This window comes from Lottia gigantea (genome assembly GCF_000327385.1).
Source record: "Lottia gigantea unplaced genomic scaffold LOTGIsca_7, whole genome shotgun sequence".
Lineage (NCBI taxonomy): Eukaryota > Metazoa > Mollusca > Gastropoda > Lottiidae > Lottia > Lottia gigantea.
This window is the reverse complement of record NW_008710370.1, coordinates 1,279,742-1,298,299: the sequence shown is the minus strand read 5'-3', so window position 1 is coordinate 1,298,299 and position 18,558 is coordinate 1,279,742. Positions and strand designations below refer to the sequence as shown.

Here is an 18,558-nt window from a genome sequence, read left to right as displayed (position 1 = left end):
GAGAAGGTAGTGTATAGATAACATATAAAGCCGAAAAACTATTCGAAGAGAGGAGTCTTCATGTTATTTTTACTATACACGGTCCCATATACAAAAAGGCCAAACTCATTAGAGTAACCAATTAGCATTCTATCAGAATCTAATGTGCAAGACTGGTTGCATAAAAAAACTATCACAGCAATACTTCCATTGTATCAACACATACATGTATGGCCTGTTTTGAAAGTGAAACATTAGCCTACAATAAAACATAATTTTCGGGGCGCAAAGTAAGATATGGTAATGAAACAAAAATAAATAATTAAAGAAAAAAATTGTTGATGACAATACTCACCAATGACCATATCTACCACATTTAAAACAACCATCTCTACCACCCATACCTGGTTTCTGTCTCATTTTACTACTGGAGATTTCAACTCGTAATATATTTCCTTTATAATTTTCACCATTTAATTTACAAGCCAAGCTGGCCTGTTCTTCTGTTGCAAAGTGCTGCAAATGAGAAAAACATTTTGCATTGACATTTTCTTGAATGAAATGTAAATTAATAGTCATTTCATCTACAGTTTCATTATGCAAAATAATTTGAAGGCATCACCTGTTTTGTAATGTAAACTTACACAAAATAACAAGCCAAAAAAATATACATTTATATTTAATCACAAGTGGTTGCCTAGCAAGATACGCTCACTTTCCTGATACATTTTCAGTATATCAAGGGCAGTCACCAATCTGTGTCAAATCGTACTAGTCCTACTGCCTAGCAAGACATGCCCACTTCCCTGATAAAATTTCAGTATATCAGTCACTAATCTGCGTCAAATTGTACCAAAAATTTACCTTGTCCACGATATTGTTGAATTACACCAACACACAAATTGAATAAAATTCTGATCTAAACTGTCAACTGTAGCATTCACAAGTCATATTTAACAAAATATAAGTGTATCATTAAAATCAGATAAAAACTGTAGTCTCTATTGTGTTCACAAGGTAAATGTGAACGGACGGACCAACAGGCGACAGCAATATATAAGAATATTTCTGACTTACCACAAATCCATAATTTCTTATGACATCACATTCTACTATAATACCATAAGAATTGAACAATGTTTCTAGCTGTTCTTTTGTCGTACCCTCTGGTAGGTCACCAACAAATATCTTAGTTGATTTACCTCTACCACTTCTCTACAAATATAATGTTTATATTAATATTCAACAGTCAATTTCTAGTACCCGTAACAAATATATTATACAAGGATAACAACATCATTTATAAGGATCCTTTCTACAAGTTGGTCCTCGATCCAACCTTTTGCCATTGATCTTTCACCGATTATCCGTACCCAATCACAGCCGAGTGGTCTAAATTTGTGATGTTAAGATGTCTTATTTAGGGTCATCAGACTTTCACACGCCGATCGAGATTAGAACTCACAGACGCCAACTGTTGGCCACAATCAAGCAAATAATAACCAATGATAAGTTTGTTGATCAAGTCAGACAGGCTTATCTTTATAATATCAACAAAGTTTGCAACTTACCTGTCCTTGTACACTTCTAGATATTTCCACCTTCAAACTTCTTCCCATAAACTGAGAACCATTTAGAGCACTTACAGCTGCCTTCCCAGAGTCTTCATTATCATAATGCTGCATAAGAAATATCATATGAAAATAACTACATGGACAGAGTAACTCCTTGTCAATCTTAACAATCAAAATAATTGTCATCAATTAACATAACTTGAAGTCTGTGAGGTCACACGAACAGTTGTTGTTGCTAGCACAAATTCCAGTAAAATCTCATGTGTGCCTGCATTTCCATGACATGATTATCAGGTTGCCAACAAGATTTTGAACATTCATCATAGAGTGCCATAAGTTATCATCCAATCTGATTCACTTTAACTTCAACTGCATGATCATTACATGATTATCGACATAGGGAAAACGACCACAGGTATATACAAACCAAATTTTATCAAATCAAAAAAGATTGCAGAGTGTTTAAGAACAGACATGAGAGCCAACAACATACAACAAGAAGATGTGATAATAAATGACAAAACTTACCACAAATCCATAATTTCCAATTATAGCACATTCTGTAACTTGTCCATATTCACTAAACAAGGCTTCTAAGTCAGGCTTGGCTAAATTTTCTACCAAATTTCCTACATATAACTTAATAGTTGGCATTTTTTGTCTAAAATAAAAAGAAACAAAACAAAATAATACAGGCTCCAGGCAGTGGCGGAGCCAAAGAGGGGGCAGCAGCCCCACCTTGCAGCACCACAAGCATGTTTTACAGACAAAATCTGACAACTAGGTTAGAAATTCGGGCAATCTCAGATATTTCACCCCCCAACCCCCCCTCTTGGATGTAAACCTAGTTCCAGGTCAAACTGAAAACAGTAAGCTTATATGATCAGATGGAGAGTTGTTTGAAATATCAATACCATATATTAGAAAGTAATGCTGTATCACTCTATGTTGTATAATAAAAGAAGTAAGAAGACACCTATTAAAATGATACCACATCTTAGAATGAACATAAAATTTAAGTACCGTTACTCAAGAATGGTCAATATGAGTATATATTCATCAGTGAACTTACCTGGTATCATAAAGTTACAAGATAATCCCTGTAAAATCTAGAAAATTGGAAAATTCATAAAATTAAGTAATTATTGAAAAACGCTTAATCTGAAGTTTAAAATACGTAAATTTTATGTTCATTCTAAAACGTTGCATCCCTTTAAGAGTGACTAATAAGTTTTTTATTCTACAAGCTTTAATTGTCTGTTGAAGAATAAAATACTTAAGGGTGTCTGTCTTCTTACTTCTTTGATTATATACCAGATATTTAATAAGGTCTTTTAATGCTACTGGTAATATGCTTTAAAAGATTTATTGTGATCATTGTCTTTCAGAACTTTAGAAGCTGTTTCCACCTCTTTTTTAATCCTAGTGGTTTCCTCCCCTAATCAATTTATAATATAAACTAATTAAAAACCTGTTAATCTCTGATCTTTATTGTGATGGCTTCAATTGGATAAAGGAATCAAGAAGATTTGTTAATTAGAGATTATGTTATCTATTAGTAAGCATATGATAACTTATAAATATCATAAAATTCCTCCTACTTCATTCAAATTTCACTTATTCAACATGCCTGATTTGTGTTTAAATTGCAATACTCTTGTTAGACCAAGGCAACATGCCATTACTTGTGATGAATGTGGAAAATGGTGTCACAGGAAGTGTAATACAGGTATGTGTATTTATAGTTTTAATATTAATACCAACAATTTCTATATAAGTATTAAAAGTTAATCATTAATATAAACTATCAAGAATTATTAACTTTTAATTTACTTTGCAGGAATATCTTTCAAAGATTACATGGATGCAAGAAAGGAAAGGATTGAATTAACCCTGCCAACCCTGGTGTGCCCACTGACTTTGGAGCTAATGATACTGAATCAGTCAATGAAAATGATGGCTCCAATGAAGCTAATGTTGCCAATGAGGATGATAGTGATCACTCCTTAGCTCTGTCAAATTTTGACATTACAAGGGATATTAATGCAGAAGAACAACTTGAAAATGAATTGCTTCCAGATGATGACCTCTCAGAAACTGTCGTTGAAGATACTGAAGATGTCACTTATGAAGTTGTACCAGAACAGAAGGAACTAAACGTAGGAAACCTCCAAGTGTGTTCTGAAAAGTGGTCTGAGTGTGTTCTGGTCTGAGTTGTCATGTATTCTTTCAGATTGTCATTTCAAAGATCAGATACATCCTTAAACTTATGATCTAAATTCACAATGGCATGGTCTGATCGAATCTTTTATTTTCAAGGTATGGACGGGGCAAAGTGGTCTTTGTTTGGGTCGAATTGTCCTGTAAATAATGTTACCATTCGTTTTCAACCTAACGCTACTTCATTTCCCTTTCTATACAGGCTAGCCAAAGCCTATTTTATTTATGTCATTCACGAGTAAGTTAAATTTGTCAATTTATTCAACATAAATACCTGCTAAATGCAACATAAATTTTATTTTGCAGGTCTTTGTCTTGTTTATCTATCTGCGACGCTTCGAAGATCGTATCCGAAACGTAGTCAAATTATGATAATGAAATTTGTGTTTCTAAAACAAATTATTTTTGAAAGGCAAACATTTTTGAAAATATATGTATTTTCGGTTCAATATAATTAGACTTGGTGTTCTGTTTCCGCCTTAAGTGTAAAATTTCATAATGTGTGGTTCTAAAAATATCTATTATTATTATTACATTTCTGTATTAAAACTCTGGGTACGTTTTATGGACCGGAAACGGACATCGGAATTGATTCTGCGTAGATACGTTCTTTCTAATCGCCATCATGGGGTTCCAAGACACATGGTTTTCTCACCCAAGGAAATACGGTGCAGGATCAAGAAGCTGGTACGTTTTAAAGAAAAAATATATTAATAAAAATAACTAGATTGTCGATCTTAAGATTACGTGTTTCGTCTACCATAAAACTGTCCACACTTTGAATTATATGTGTTGAAAATGTCTTCGTACCGAGTCGAAAAAGAGGAGCGCGTTGGACATGCTGCAACAGAATATATCGTCAAATTGCCTCTTTGCTTTGCCAATTCGACCACTCATGCATTAAATCGTTTTTTTAACAACTACAGTTCGCCCAAATGAGTGAAATAAAGGCATAATAGATATATATCCTCTTTGAAAATTACAATTTATCAAAACTTTTTAAGAGTAATGTGTGCTCACGTTAGTTGTGTCACTACAAAGTTACAGTTACTCTCTAGCCACATTGAGGTCTAAATTGAATTTTTTCTCACATGTCACAAATATTCAAAATATGATTTTCAAGTGCATAGCATACCAATTGTCTTAGAATGCCTTTAGGTCCATGAATATATAAGTTTTGGAAATTTTGCACTTTAAATGAACACACTTCTCTCCAAGAAATTTCATGTGAATGACACATTGTGAACTGAAAATCTCCCTCTGTAAATTCATAGTTTCAAATAATTTTGTTTTCAATGGTTGGCATTTTCATGAACCCAAAGACAATCTAAGATTTCGGCAATATTTGGAGATTAATATTTCAATTCATACAAAAATGATAGCCAAAATGTGATTTAGATGTGGCCAGAGAGTAGGCTAAGGATTCTATTTTTTTTACTTAAAAGATTATTTGGAAAATTCAAAGTACTTAGGATTATTGGTTTTTGTAACCAGGTGGGGGAATGTTATAATGAATAGTACAGCCATAAGTACTGTATATTAAGTTTTGTTATTTTTCATTTCAGCCGAGTGTGTAGCAATACTCATGGTTTGATACGTAAATATGGTTTAAATATCTGCAGACGATGTTTTAGACATTATGCAAGAGAAATTGGATTTAAGAAGGTATGTCAGGATTTAAATGGAATATTGCCAAAGTTAATTTAACAATTATCTAATTTTATTATGATCATTCAGCAGTTTGGGGAACAATACATATTTGTCTTTAGGTTATCAGTGTAGTTTAATGATGCTATTTGCTTTAATCATTCCAGTACAATTAAGATGTTGAGATGTGATGTTTATGATGAAACAAGACAGCGTAATGGTCTTATATATCAAAGTACAGTACAAGAAAGATTACAAGAAAATGCTGTACATTTATTAATTTTTAAATAAACATTATGTCCTCAACAGTTGGTGTTTTCCATTACCCAAGCTGCCCTGAAATAAAATAGTTGGCAACTTACTTTATATCTGTCTAGTTATCAGGCTTAAGGAATCCCATTGTAATTATTTCCATCTAAAATGTTGGCATAGATGTTTCATTCTATCTAAGGATCTTAAGCAATTTATGTGCAAATATTTTAAGCACTAATTTTAACACCATCAAAAGTTTTTTTTGGTTCAAGCTTTGCAACATGCCAAGAGTTACACACAGAGTCCCTTTCCACACAGAATCATAGGATAAGAATTTGTCTTAGTCAAAATTTTACACTGATAAATACCAATGACAAAATTGATTCAAAGATTTTATGTGGAACAGGGCTCAGGCTTTCATGAATGAAAACAAATGTATACTGAGCTACGTAGATAATAAATTATAGCATACATATGCAGGCTTCGTTGAGTAGCTAATTCATACTTCCCAAATTCACTAAGTTTCATAAAGCAACGCGTTTAAAAGGGTAATAACTTGTAAAATATATTTTTTGAATTTCAATGAGGTTCATCACCGGATGATAAACTATTTAATCAAGTCTGTCAAGAATTGTGCACTTTAGAGTATTTACAAGCTAATAATTGAATGCATTTACAAGAACAAGTACATAACTCCTTTAAAAAACTTCTTTATCATGGGTGACCGATTGAAACCTCGTATAACGATATATGACGCGAAATTACCTTTTGAGAAAAACGTAAAAACCTTTGTATGCGTATTTTGTTAAAATCTTTTTGTTAATTCTTTTACCGATATATGCGTTTTAATTCTTTTAAAATTTAATCCTCATATAACATTTTGAGTACTCTGACCTTTTCAACCAATAACTTGTATAATAATATAGTATACAAGATCTTTTGTTTTCATCTACAGGAAAAGAAACATTGAACCTCGTATATTTTACGAGGTTTTAATTCTGACTGTTTATATATGTGTTATTTAATTAGTGGGTTTTGGGTTATTTATAATCAAGCTAAGAATACAAGCTTTTGATCAGAAGATTCATGCTTTTAAGCTTTCAACGTACCAAAAAGTAAAAATGACCAAATATGGCATATAAAAGGTTTCAAGTGGTCACCCACGATATGTTTGATTTTCAATGGGTTCAGCTTTGGATGATAATAAATAAACTAACAATCTCAACAAGTTTTGTGAAAATCTGTCAAGTAGTATACCAAAAAATTCAACAAAAAAATTAAATGCATTTTAACAAGGGCAAAAGCTAGCAAATTGTTTTTCCGATTTTCAAAAGGGATCATTCTTTTGGTGATAATAACCACTTACACCAGTCAAGAAACAGAAAACTTGGGAGATAGCAATAAACACTCCACATTTCATGTAATCTCTGAGTACACTGCTTTCAGCTTGAATTTTGACAATCATTTTCATATGAATTGAAATATCAATTACAAAATACTACTGAGGGATTTTGATTGTCTTCTGGTTAATGAAAATGTCAACCACTGGAAAAATTATTATTTGTAAAGATGATTTTCAGTCTGAAAAGTATGTCATTTTCACCTGAGTTTTCTGGAAAGAAGTGTCTATTTCAAAAGTAAAATCAGCAAACCTTTCTATGGACCTTAAGACAAATGGCATAAAGTTGAAAATTTTATTTTGAATATTTATGAAATCAAAGAAAAATTCAAAGCTCACTGTAGTCAGAGAGTAGGCGTATAAAAACCATTTACAATTTAAGGGGTACTATATCAGTTTCATTATTTGACAAAAATGGAAATGTCTTTTTGGTAATGTTTGATACGATCGCTTGCTTTCTTGCTAACCTTAAGTGTAAGTTACATTCCAGTTACATCAGAAGAGCTATAGATGATGGTTATGGATAATTCACAATACATAAATGTGAACCAATAGAAATATATTTATTTTTGGTGACAGTATATACTGATACGTGTTTTCATCACCAAATTTATTAAGATTTATCAATTTCTCCAATAAAGACAATATTTATATGACTACCAGTTAGAGGCAGAGGCAGTTGTGAAATCAGATTTAACATTATTTGCAATGTCCGATCAAATAAACAATAACAAAATTAGTCTAGTATCACACATATATCTTTCTAATAACTTCTACCAAATAATGTATAGAATTTGGCTTCCTTGTTACAATTTGGAAGAATACATTTTGTTTTTGGTTTTAATTCTGCCATTGGTTTAAATGGTATACATAAACCTTTCGCTCCCATAGCAGGAGCACCTTCTTCTACTTGAACATCTCTGAAAAATACATTTTGAAAATTTTTAAATAGTTATAAAGTATATGGTAAAAATTGAAATTATCACTAAGGAAGCCAAAAGTGATTTGAGTTTGTGTTAAAAATAGCTGACAGCACATTATTTGGATTTCATCTGAAACAAATTCAATATTTCCAGTTAACAACCAATAATCATGTCTAACGAATAATGAAATAAATACAAACCTAGCACTGTCTTTCTTTATCTTCTCTTCACATGGTATTTCACCACAGAATGGGGCTTGAATAATGAACTTTTTATCTAGAGCATTACAGAATTCATCCCAATCTTTAGACAATACCATATGCTCATCCATCTCTTTCTTTGCTCTGTTAATATTAACCATAAAGACATTTATAATGTGAGATTTAATGAGAGCTTCAATTGTTATCATGAGGATTATTTATGAGTATTGTCAATTGACTGATGAGTAAAAGTGTGTTGGTTGCCACTGGCCACATCAAAAGGTTGCTGTTGAATGGAGGCGAAATTTGTCGAAAATTTCACGGGAAGAATTTAGGTAACCGTTTGTATAAATTTGTCTGTATAAATTTTTTAACAACATGTTTGATGATATAGTTCACCTTGTTCACCATAGCCAACCAGTTCTGTTAGCTATAACCACAAAATTCCTGTGCATGCAAAATCATAGAAGCTTACTTACTTGTTATAAAGACTCGATTGTATGGTATCTAATAAATCTGTTATTTGTTTAGCTATATTGTCTTGTTTTAATGTGATCTTTTCACCAGTATCTCTTCTAACAGCTACTACTGTTTTCTGTTTTATATCTCTTGGTCCTAATTCTACTCTTATTGGAACACCCTAAATTAATATAGACATTACAATGGATTAGTACAACTTTAACAGTAAACAGAAAAGAACATTTTACTACACATGGTATAATATTCAAATCAGCACTTGTTACTGTTATATCATGGTGCATTATCAGTTCTAATAGACCTTATTCAAGCATCAGCCGTATTGATTTCAAGAAGAAAGATCATAACACAACCAAAAATGTGACGTTGTGTCACTGCGATGAAATTATCACCTTGAGGTCTTTTATGCCTCCTTCTTTAAACCCCATTAACTGAAAACCTATCACAAAACAATACTTTCAGATGAAGTTTATCTTAATAAAAAGAGAGACCAATTTCTTGCTGTTTCAATTAATGACGTAATTTGTCTTATGAGCCTCATATTTGATGAATCTAAATGAAACTGACCAACTGCACATATCACCACTACTTATATTATAGTCATATAACAAATTCTAAACTTATTACCATAGGCATCGACCATGGCCACTGATTTGCTATGCGATTAGTTTTGCTGTCATAGAGCATCAGATCTCAAGTCTGGGGCCTTATTCTCTAAAAACTAAACTCATAATGATTTTAGTGTTCAAGTCATCTGATCGGCCAATCATTAAAGTATGTCTTGGTTAAGTTTCGAGAAAGGCCCCTGATAATTATTTTACTTCACCTACCTTGACTTCCCAATGATTGAATTTCCAACCTGGAGAATAATTATCTCTCAGATCTGTTCTAGATCTTATACCACCAGCTATTAATGATTTACTTAAATCTTCACATTTACTCATTAGATTATTCATATCAGCCTCGGGTAGATTAGCTGTGATACCACATGGTACAACTATAGCCTGAAATTAGCAAAAGAAACATCTTAATCGCATAAAAGACCTTGCAGCAAGTTGCAACAACATAATATAATAACTCAATTTAAATACATTGTTGAATTGGGTAGTTGTATTTTTGATGAGTGAGAAACATCCAGCCCTTGAACACAGGAATGATATTCATCTTATTCTTTCTGTTCCGTAGAAGATTCCCAAAAAGGATACAAATAAAAAGATTGGAATATAGCTGCTTTTACAAAACCACAAAACAATTCTATCAATGGCTAACAAGAGTTATTTGAATGATTGTGTTGTCCTTTCTAAGAGAAAAATGTGTTTTCAAATTGATCAATTCTTTAAAATGGCAGAGATGTAAGTGACCATAGAATTCATTTCCAGAACATTTAGGAAGTGTAGGCAGCAAAGTGTTACACACTTCTTATCCAGATAAGATCCATGAATATTGACCATAGCTGATCTTGACCATTCCAGGGACATCTCAAGACCTTACCTGTATTTGTGATACTCTTGGTGGTACCACTAGTCCTTTATTATCACCATGTACCATAACCATAACACCTATAGTTCTAGTGGTCAAACCCCAGGAATTCTGATGAGCAAATGTCTTCTCTTGAGTTTCTGGATCATCAAATACTATCTCAAACATCTTAGAGAAATTCTGACCAAGATGATGAGATGTGGCTCCCTGTAAAACAGACAATGAGATGTTTGCTGAAAATCCTACAATTCTTGAACCCACTCAAGCCAAGCCAACCCTGAACACAAGATGTTACACAAGGACAGAGAGGTGGTCTGTGTTGTTTTACAAGATCTTTCATCTGACTGGATGAGAGCAAAAGAAAACGATAGTGATTGCACTTTGGATCCATATGAATGTCACTCCTCATGTCTATACCAAATGTCTTTGTGTATATCCCAGGAATGTACCTGTATAGCTCTTCCACTAGCTGAGATGTAAGCCTCTACTGTAGTAGTAAAATCACCACCAGCAAATTTCTCCTTTTCTGTTTTCTTTCCTCTTACTACTGGTATAGCTAACAGATCTTCATATACTCTAGCATATAGTTCTAATATAGTTAAAACCTAGAAACATTAAAACAGAACCTGAAACATGTTGTTACTTAGAGTTTCACACTGAGTAATCTTTATACTACTGATCTATTACAGTTTGTTACCCTTCTGAAGTTTGATGATAAGAACTCATGATTGCTTTTTTTTTTAAAATATCGCCTTACAATCAATGTATTCAGCACTAATGTAACATTTAAATTATTAATTACTAACTACTATTGTAGTTAACCTATACACATTAAATACCAAGTAATGAAACAGAATATTTGTTTTAATAGCTTATCAAAATTGTTAAACATACAGTGCCTTACGTCATGCACGGGCAAGCTACTAAAAAGTCATTACATACTTCATATTCATGAAGTTACATCACATAATGATAGCAAAAATATCATCAGATTTCTTGAATTATGTTAATTTTTCAGAATTTAAAATTATTTCTTCAGGAAGATTAATACTGACCTCTTCTTCAGCTTCTTTTCTTGTAGCGAAGGCAGTGTGACCTTCCTGCCATAAAAATTCTCTAGTACGTAAGAATGGCTGTGGATGTTTAAATTCCCATCTCTAGAAATAATGATAATAATATAAGCAGATATTAGAACCGAATACAATGGTTCAGGACAGTATACTACATATCAAGACCAGGTTAGTGTCACCGCATGACATTTTCTCATTTTGACATACATTGTTAATGACACAGAAAGAAATCTTTTTGTGTGTTATGGTCACCTTGGATAAGTTGTTTTTTCTCATGTGAATTTAGCTGTCAAGGACAATGTATATCCTTGTAAAATATTAAGTACAAATTTTGCCAATCTTGTACAAAACATTTTTAATCCTGTGGTCTTATTCTCCAAAACTTAAGTTCAAAAATTAAATGAAATGAATGGAGTTTTACGTCCTACTCTTCTGCACATTGTGGGATAATGAAGACGGGCAAAGCCATGCAGGGTGCCATGAGGGAAATTTTGCCAGGACAGCGGCATTAGCCTGCTCTTTTTCGATTTCCAACTGTCGAGGGATCTTTAATGTGCACAGCCTGTAGCACACTGGGTCTCGGTTTATTGTCCCATCCGAACGACTAGACCCTTTTTCCATGTCAGCTCCTCTTACCTGCATCACTGACAGGGGGAAAAACTTAAGTTCAATAAAATCCAGATTTTATGAAATACAGTAACCTGATTGGACAAGAAAACTACATCTAAAATCAATTTTAGTTTAGTGATTGACCAATCAGATGACACTAAAATTATCTTAAGTTAAGTTTTGGAGAATAAGGCCCCTGAATGTCTGAAATAGGTTTTAAATCTTTTATTACTTTATCATATTCAATAATAAACCTACCACAACATTGCACCATTGATTGAGTTTTAATGGTAGATCACGGTGAGATTTCACCCATTTAGCATAGGATGGATACATAACAGTTTCACTGGTTGGTCTGATAGCTACTGGTTCAGCTAATTTAGATTGACCACATTTGGTTACCCAGGCAACCTACAAATACAATATAAAAATTCAGACAAATTAATTTACCAACTAATTCTACTGAAAACTTCATTTTGTCCTATTCTGCCTTGATGAGCTGTTAATATTTCACCAATAAATAAATAATAAATAATAAATTGCAGTTTTGTAAGATTTTCATTGTTATAACATAGTTTTAAGATAAGTGATTGTTGCCTCGCTAAGCTATTTTATCCTGTGTCACTCAGTTAATTCTGTTGTTAACAAATAAAACCAGGTGAAAATATGAGTAATAAGTTATATCTACCTCTGGTGAGAAGTCAGCAATATGTTCTTTTTCTTTTTCTAAAGCTGCTTGAGATACAAACATAGGGAAATAACAATTCTCAACTCCTAACTTCTTAATTTCACCATCGAAAAAATCTTTAATCATTTCCCATATAGCATAGGCTCCTGGTCTTAATATATAGCATCCACTTACATCATAATATTCTATTAATTCTGCTTTAGTTATAATCTAGAAATATTAAAACAGAACTTGAATCATGTTGTTACTCAAGAGTTTCATGCTATGCGATCTTCAGACAACTGACCTATTTTCAGCTTGCGACTACATTTCGAGAATTAGTTATAATCTAAATTAATAAATTATTTCTTTCAGTCATCAAAATATTATCAAACTATTATAAATTTTATTTGTTTTCTTGAAATGACTTTGGGTATTGGGTGTCACACTAAATTATCTGACTGAACATTGGCACCTTGACATTTACCTGACAGTTCAGTTCTATTAAGGAGTTAATATTGAGATTCAATGGTCAAAGAGTAATATAGCATATGAAAATATAATAGTGACTAAAAAAAAACTGGGCTAATGAAGACGGGCAACCCCATTCAGTGTGCCATGAGGGAAATTTTGCCAGGACAGCTGCATTAACCTACTCTTTTTTTTTGATTTTCAACTTCTGAGGAGATAGTTATTGAACAGAGCTAAATAGATATGAATATAAATATATATATACCTGTGAATACCAGTCAGGAAGATTTTCTTCTTTTGTTGCCTCTAAACCTAACCTAAAATATTTCATCAATACTTTTATTAAATTAGAAGTAGAAAGTGCAAGCAAGGTTTCTTTTGTCACAACAAAACAGTACCTCAAAAAACATAAAAAACAGTGCATTTGACCAGATCTGTAGACAAATTTTGAAACAGTAAGTTATTTTTCAGTATGGATCTCTCTACCTTTGCATGTCTTTGTGAAAAGATTAGCAGAAATTAGCTCTGTCTCAAATGAAGTCAAATCTTATGGTCAATGGTTGATTGACCTCATAGCGAACAATGTATATGTATATCTATCTCTTTCCTCAGAGATGTTTATTTGAGAAACATGTGGATAAAATAAAATATGATAGTGTGTATACCTTGTTATTTTCTTTACTTCTCTTGAATCATCTTCTTTGTTTTCTTCTTTCTTAATCTCTTTAGGTTTGTCTTTAGATTTATCTTTGTTTTCTTTATCTTTACCTTTATCTTTCTTATTTTTCTTGGGAGCTGCCCCTGGTACGTCTTCACCAGTTAATGTTTTATAGTCTGATTTTAAACTTAGTAATGTTTTTACTTCTTTATCAATAGCATCCTAAAATCATTACATTTAATATACCAAATATAATACTAGTACTTTCTTTAAAATTTTTGGGGGTTTGAATGAATGTGCATGAAAGGGATTGTAAAGAGATTTTCTAAAATTTGTATGTGTTTCAGTGACACTGATAGCATCAATATGCACTATTCCAATTTTGAATCAGACATCTGTGGTTCCTGCAATTCTATTAAAACTAAACGTTTTATGATGTCACTAATAATGAAGAGCCTTATATGATTATTGATGTCATCAAGCACTTAGGTACCAACAGATGTCTGATTGAAAAATTAGATGAATTATATCAGTAGGGATGAAATAAGATTGTTCCCGAAAGATTGTTCCTGAAAGTGAAACCTTCACCTTAAAGGTAGGCCCGCTAGTATTTCACTACAAGAATCTTACCTTACTGCCTCCAGAAGATTTGAGATTTCTCACTACCTCTCCCTGTTTATCTATTTTACTTTTTAAATCTAGAGCTTGTGGAGATTCAGTTGTAGCTGCCATATCAGAAGATGGTGTTGGTTGTGGAGTAGTTGGGGTGGCTGGAGTATTAGATGGTTTCCAATCACTACCAAATATCTTTTTAAATTTATCTTTTAAATCTAATAAAACCTTTACTGCATCTCCTACCACACCCTGAAAGTAGAAAGTAAACAATGTCAGGCCTATTTTGTCTGTACCTATAGACAGGAAACATAAATACATATACCTGCAGTATAATCATTTAAGGGATTATACAGAAGTTTTCTAACTTTTGAATGTGTATCGGGGACACTGATAGCATCAATTTGCACCATTTCAATTTTCAATCAGACGTCTGTGGATAAGGCCTTATGTGATACAAACATATTTCTTGATTAGAGACAACAACAAACATCAGGAACCACCGAGGTCTCATTGGAAATTGCAATGCAAATTGATACATATAAAAATTTTGAAAATCCCTTTTACAGTAAACAGCCCAATCGTCAGGAATAAATTGGTGCTGGGGTTCAGATTTTGTACTGATACCAGGACTTGAGAACTCCTTTCTGACAATTTTGAGGTGCCAAAAAAAAATCAAAATCTATAACTTTTTGATTTTGTACAAAGACACTTTAAATGAATCAATCTCTGTTGAACTGAAGAAGATTTTGCTGGGGCTTAATTCTCACTTGCTGGGGCCCAACCCCTAATGGACCTCACCCTAACAATGGGGCTGCCATGTAACCTGTGTAAACAATCTTCCAGTTAACTCCATTTAACAATGAACTTTTTAGATATCCAGTGATTGCATCATACATGATTTGTCTATAAGTGTATATTGAAGCATAACAAGTTGTTATGACTAATAATAATACTATTAATATATACAAACTCACTCTCTACACTTCCCAACTCTGTTTTGAGGAATTCTATATCCTACTAAATTCAATAATTCCTTTTCTACTTTAAACAAATTATTTTACATTCAACTAGATGTGATATTCATTCTTTGTTGATATTATTTATAACTGACAGTCTTATCCACGTGGCTAGTTTACTTGACCTACTTAATGTTACTATAAATAGACTTCCTATATTGAGCTGTTTCATCAGTCTGTAAACTTCAGTTTAGTTGACCTCTTGCCTCTACTATCTTGTATTACTACAATAGCCTGAACTTGTTTAAAATCAATTAATTATTAAAGATGAATGGATGATGTTTCAAAATATTGCTACTTTGTTTTTGTGTTAAAGGGACATATGTGCCATTTTGGGGGGTTGATTTTAGTCTTGAATATATGTAAATTATCTTCAGAAGTACTAGAAATGTGCGAAAATCACTTCTAACTAGGAATTTTACTCACTATTTCTATAAATATGTCTTTTCTATACATCACAACGAGTCGTCATTTTAACATTCAAACATTGATAATTCTGGACACACATGGATTTGAAGGATCAAATTTAGACGGTGATCTGTGAACACTATTACTGATTAATTAGCTCAGCTAAAAAATTCTAGTTTCTGAGACTAAAGTATGATTGGTCAAAAAAATAGCCCACCTATCCCTTTAAAGTAAAATAATGAAATGTTTTATTTATTCTAAACCAGTAGGTTGTAAAAATTTAAGTAATTGCAGGATAATATGTGGAATTTATATTTAAATCTTCTAAATGGATAATTCATTGAAATGACTTTTGGAGATGGCTTAACTTTTGTATTGAATTATTTTACAGATCAAAGAACTTGACTTCTGTGTCAATTCTTGGTCACCAAATGTCTGTCATATTAACTTTTCTCAATTTTGATGACCTCGTTAAAGATGGGTTTCTTTATTTTTTAGTGTCAAATAAGGAAATTATTTGATTATTTTGTGTTTCTAATCAATTATCATATATTCTTAAACATATCATTATGTTTTATTGCATATAATTAAGAGATTTAACTTATCATAAATGTCTATGTATGTACAGTCTGGATAAACGAAAAAAAAAGGCCTTCTGACCTTCCTCGATTAGTCACTCATTGGAATTTTACAGGTAATTCTCTTCTAATTTAGCTAATTTTGAACATGTGAGACAAACTGGTATTTTTCTGAATCATTAGAACATCTCTACATTATATTCATATTAGCATTTTCATCTTTATAAATTAAAATTAGGGAACCCATCTTTAATGTGTCTATTTTTAAAGATCAGATCAACACACAATCAAGTGTATTCCGATTAAATGCATGACGATCATTCGACATACCTTTTAAAAATGACTTAAAAAGTTTATCTAAATCCAAACTTTATTTAAAATATGTTACAGGTCAAATTGAGTTGAAAACTAAACTAAATACACAAAGAAATGTCTTATATATTTAATTTATTTATTAAGTTATTTATTTAGTTATTTAATTTATTTATTTAGTTATTTATTTAATTTATTTATTTAGTTATTTATTTAGTTATTTAATTTATTTATTAAGTTATTTATTTAGTTATTTAATTTATTTATTTAGTTATTTATTTAGTTATTTAATTTATTTACTAAGTTATTTATTTAGTTATTTAATTTATTTAGTTATTTATTCATTTAAAATAAGATCAACTTACCTTATCTGCTTTTTTAGATTTTAAATCTCGGACTTTGTTTCCTTGATCAGTAATTTGTTGATTCCATTTGTTAAGGTCGTGGTCCCCATTAGATGGAGCAGCTGTTGTTGTTGATGATACAGCTTCAATCTTTAAATCTGGTTTCCAATCTTTACCATAAACTTTCTTAAAATCACCTTTTAGGCTCAATAACATTTTTACAGCTTCATCAATTTTACTCTGAAATTAACAGGATGAAATTTTAAAATAACCCGCCTTTTATCAGCTGCTATGCTGTTCCATGTCAATATCTGTAACAGATTCTCCAACGAATGTAGATTGATGATCTCAACTCAATGAATAACAAATATCAGCCTTAAATATATTTTGTGCAATCTAACTTAGGCATTATAATGCAAAATTTTAAAGAGAAGAAGAAACCAAGAGTGAAAATATATTTTAACACAGAATAGAAAGACATTTTAAGACTAACAGTAATTTTTTTGAGACGTACATTCCCATTCTCTAAATCAAAAAACATAAATTTTTTTTTTTAAAAACTTTGCTTTACTTAGAGATGAGTAGTAAAGCATTAGACAGCTCTATTTCTTTAAGATATAGAAATTACTTAAGCTTACTTTTTCAGCTTTAGCAGACTTCAATTCTCTAACAATATTGCCTTGATCTTTAATTTGTTGATTTAATTTAACAACATCATCATTATTATTTGATGTTGCTGGTGCTGCTGATCCAGCTGTTGTTGTTGATGATGCAGCTTCAATCTTCAAATCTGGTTTCCAATCTTTACCATAAACTTTCTTAAAATCACCTTTTAGACTCAATAACAGTTTTACAGCTTCATCAAGTTTACTCTGAAATTAACAGGATGAAAATGAAAAATATTAAACCTCTTTCAGCAGTTATACCGTTCATTATCATCAAAATCTTTAACAGATTCCTCTTTATCTTGAGTTTTAAGCTGAACAAGTCTCATTCAAAATTTCAGAATGTGAGAATTTCGATCAATTTATTTTACCAAAGGAGCCAAGTTAATCATATAATTGCTAAAATTTAAAAAATACGAAAATCCTTAATTCAAGTTTCGAGCTTTAAGTATTTAATAGCAAATTTGTACCAAAAGTGTTTAGTCATTGAGTGCACGACACACGATTGGAATAGACAATACAAACAGAAATAATGTAAAACTTTAAATAGCTTAAATTTCAAATACTTTTATGTGCTGTTTTCTTTAAAACATCTTTAAGAGTATCTGTTATAACATACATAACTTTATTCAATATTTCATAAATTTCCTTTAAAAAGTGGGTTATGATTTTCATTTTGCATAGTGAATCAGATGGGGTGAGATTAAGTTTGTTAGTAAAGCATTAGACAGCTCTATTTCTTTAAGATATAGAAATTACTTAAGCTTACTTTTTCAGCTTTAGCAGACTTCAATTCTCTAACAATATTGCCTTGATCTTTAATTTGTTGATTTAATTTAACAACATCATCATTATTATTTGATGTTGCTGGTGCTGCTGATCCAGCTGTTGTTGATGATACAGCTTCAATCTTTAAATCTGGTTTCCAATCTTTACCATAAACTTTCTTAAAATCACCTTTTAGGCTCAATAACATTTTTACAGCTTCATCAATT

At 31.6% G+C, this 18,558-nt stretch overlaps 4 protein-coding genes across 4 annotated transcripts in view; 2 read left to right on the top strand and 2 right to left on the bottom strand.

Annotated features, from left to right (window-relative positions):
• Nucleotides 1-330: 330 nt before the first annotated feature.
• Nucleotides 331-2,207, bottom strand: LOTGIDRAFT_107691 (hypothetical protein; the record flags this gene model as incomplete). The annotated part of the gene is made up of 4 exons (XM_009065455.1): nt 331-495; nt 1,057-1,181; nt 1,565-1,658; nt 2,082-2,207. 4 exons carry the CDS (start codon nt 2,205-2,207, stop codon nt 331-333), a joined length of 510 nt encoding a protein of 169 aa, XP_009063703.1.
• A 972-nt stretch (nt 2,208-3,179) lies between these two features.
• LOTGIDRAFT_154949 (hypothetical protein) lies at nt 3,180-4,145 on the top strand (the record flags this gene model as incomplete). Its single annotated transcript, XM_009065454.1, has 3 exons — nt 3,180-3,282; nt 3,498-3,727; nt 4,080-4,145. 3 exons carry the CDS (start codon nt 3,180-3,182, stop codon nt 4,143-4,145), a joined length of 399 nt encoding a protein of 132 aa, XP_009063702.1.
• A 239-nt stretch (nt 4,146-4,384) lies between these two features.
• LOTGIDRAFT_183859 (hypothetical protein) lies at nt 4,385-5,728 on the top strand. The gene is made up of 3 exons (XM_009065453.1): nt 4,385-4,460; nt 5,339-5,438; nt 5,588-5,728. The coding sequence occupies exons 1-3, from the start codon at nt 4,399-4,401 to the stop codon at nt 5,594-5,596; spliced, it is 171 nt and encodes a 56-aa protein (XP_009063701.1). The 5' UTR covers nt 4,385-4,398; the 3' UTR covers nt 5,597-5,728.
• A 2,106-nt stretch (nt 5,729-7,834) lies between these two features.
• Nucleotides 7,835-18,558, bottom strand: part of LOTGIDRAFT_154947 (hypothetical protein) — a gene marked incomplete at both ends in the record, with an annotated part of 22,051 nt that continues 11,327 nt past the window's right edge. The window contains 15 exons of the mRNA XM_009065452.1: nt 7,835-7,991; nt 8,195-8,338; nt 8,674-8,834; nt 9,502-9,675; nt 10,163-10,357; nt 10,600-10,755; nt 11,206-11,307; nt 12,088-12,240; nt 12,518-12,727; nt 13,233-13,303; nt 13,397-13,401; nt 13,633-13,847; nt 14,256-14,489; nt 16,920-17,138; nt 18,333-18,509. Coding sequence (XP_009063700.1) covers nt 7,835-7,991; nt 8,195-8,338; nt 8,674-8,834; nt 9,502-9,675; nt 10,163-10,357; nt 10,600-10,755; nt 11,206-11,307; nt 12,088-12,240; nt 12,518-12,727; nt 13,233-13,303; nt 13,397-13,401; nt 13,633-13,847; nt 14,256-14,489; nt 16,920-17,138; nt 18,333-18,509 — 2,373 coding nt within the window. The remainder of the gene's footprint in view (nt 7,992-8,194; nt 8,339-8,673; nt 8,835-9,501; nt 9,676-10,162; nt 10,358-10,599; nt 10,756-11,205; nt 11,308-12,087; nt 12,241-12,517; nt 12,728-13,232; nt 13,304-13,396; nt 13,402-13,632; nt 13,848-14,255; nt 14,490-16,919; nt 17,139-18,332; nt 18,510-18,558) is intronic.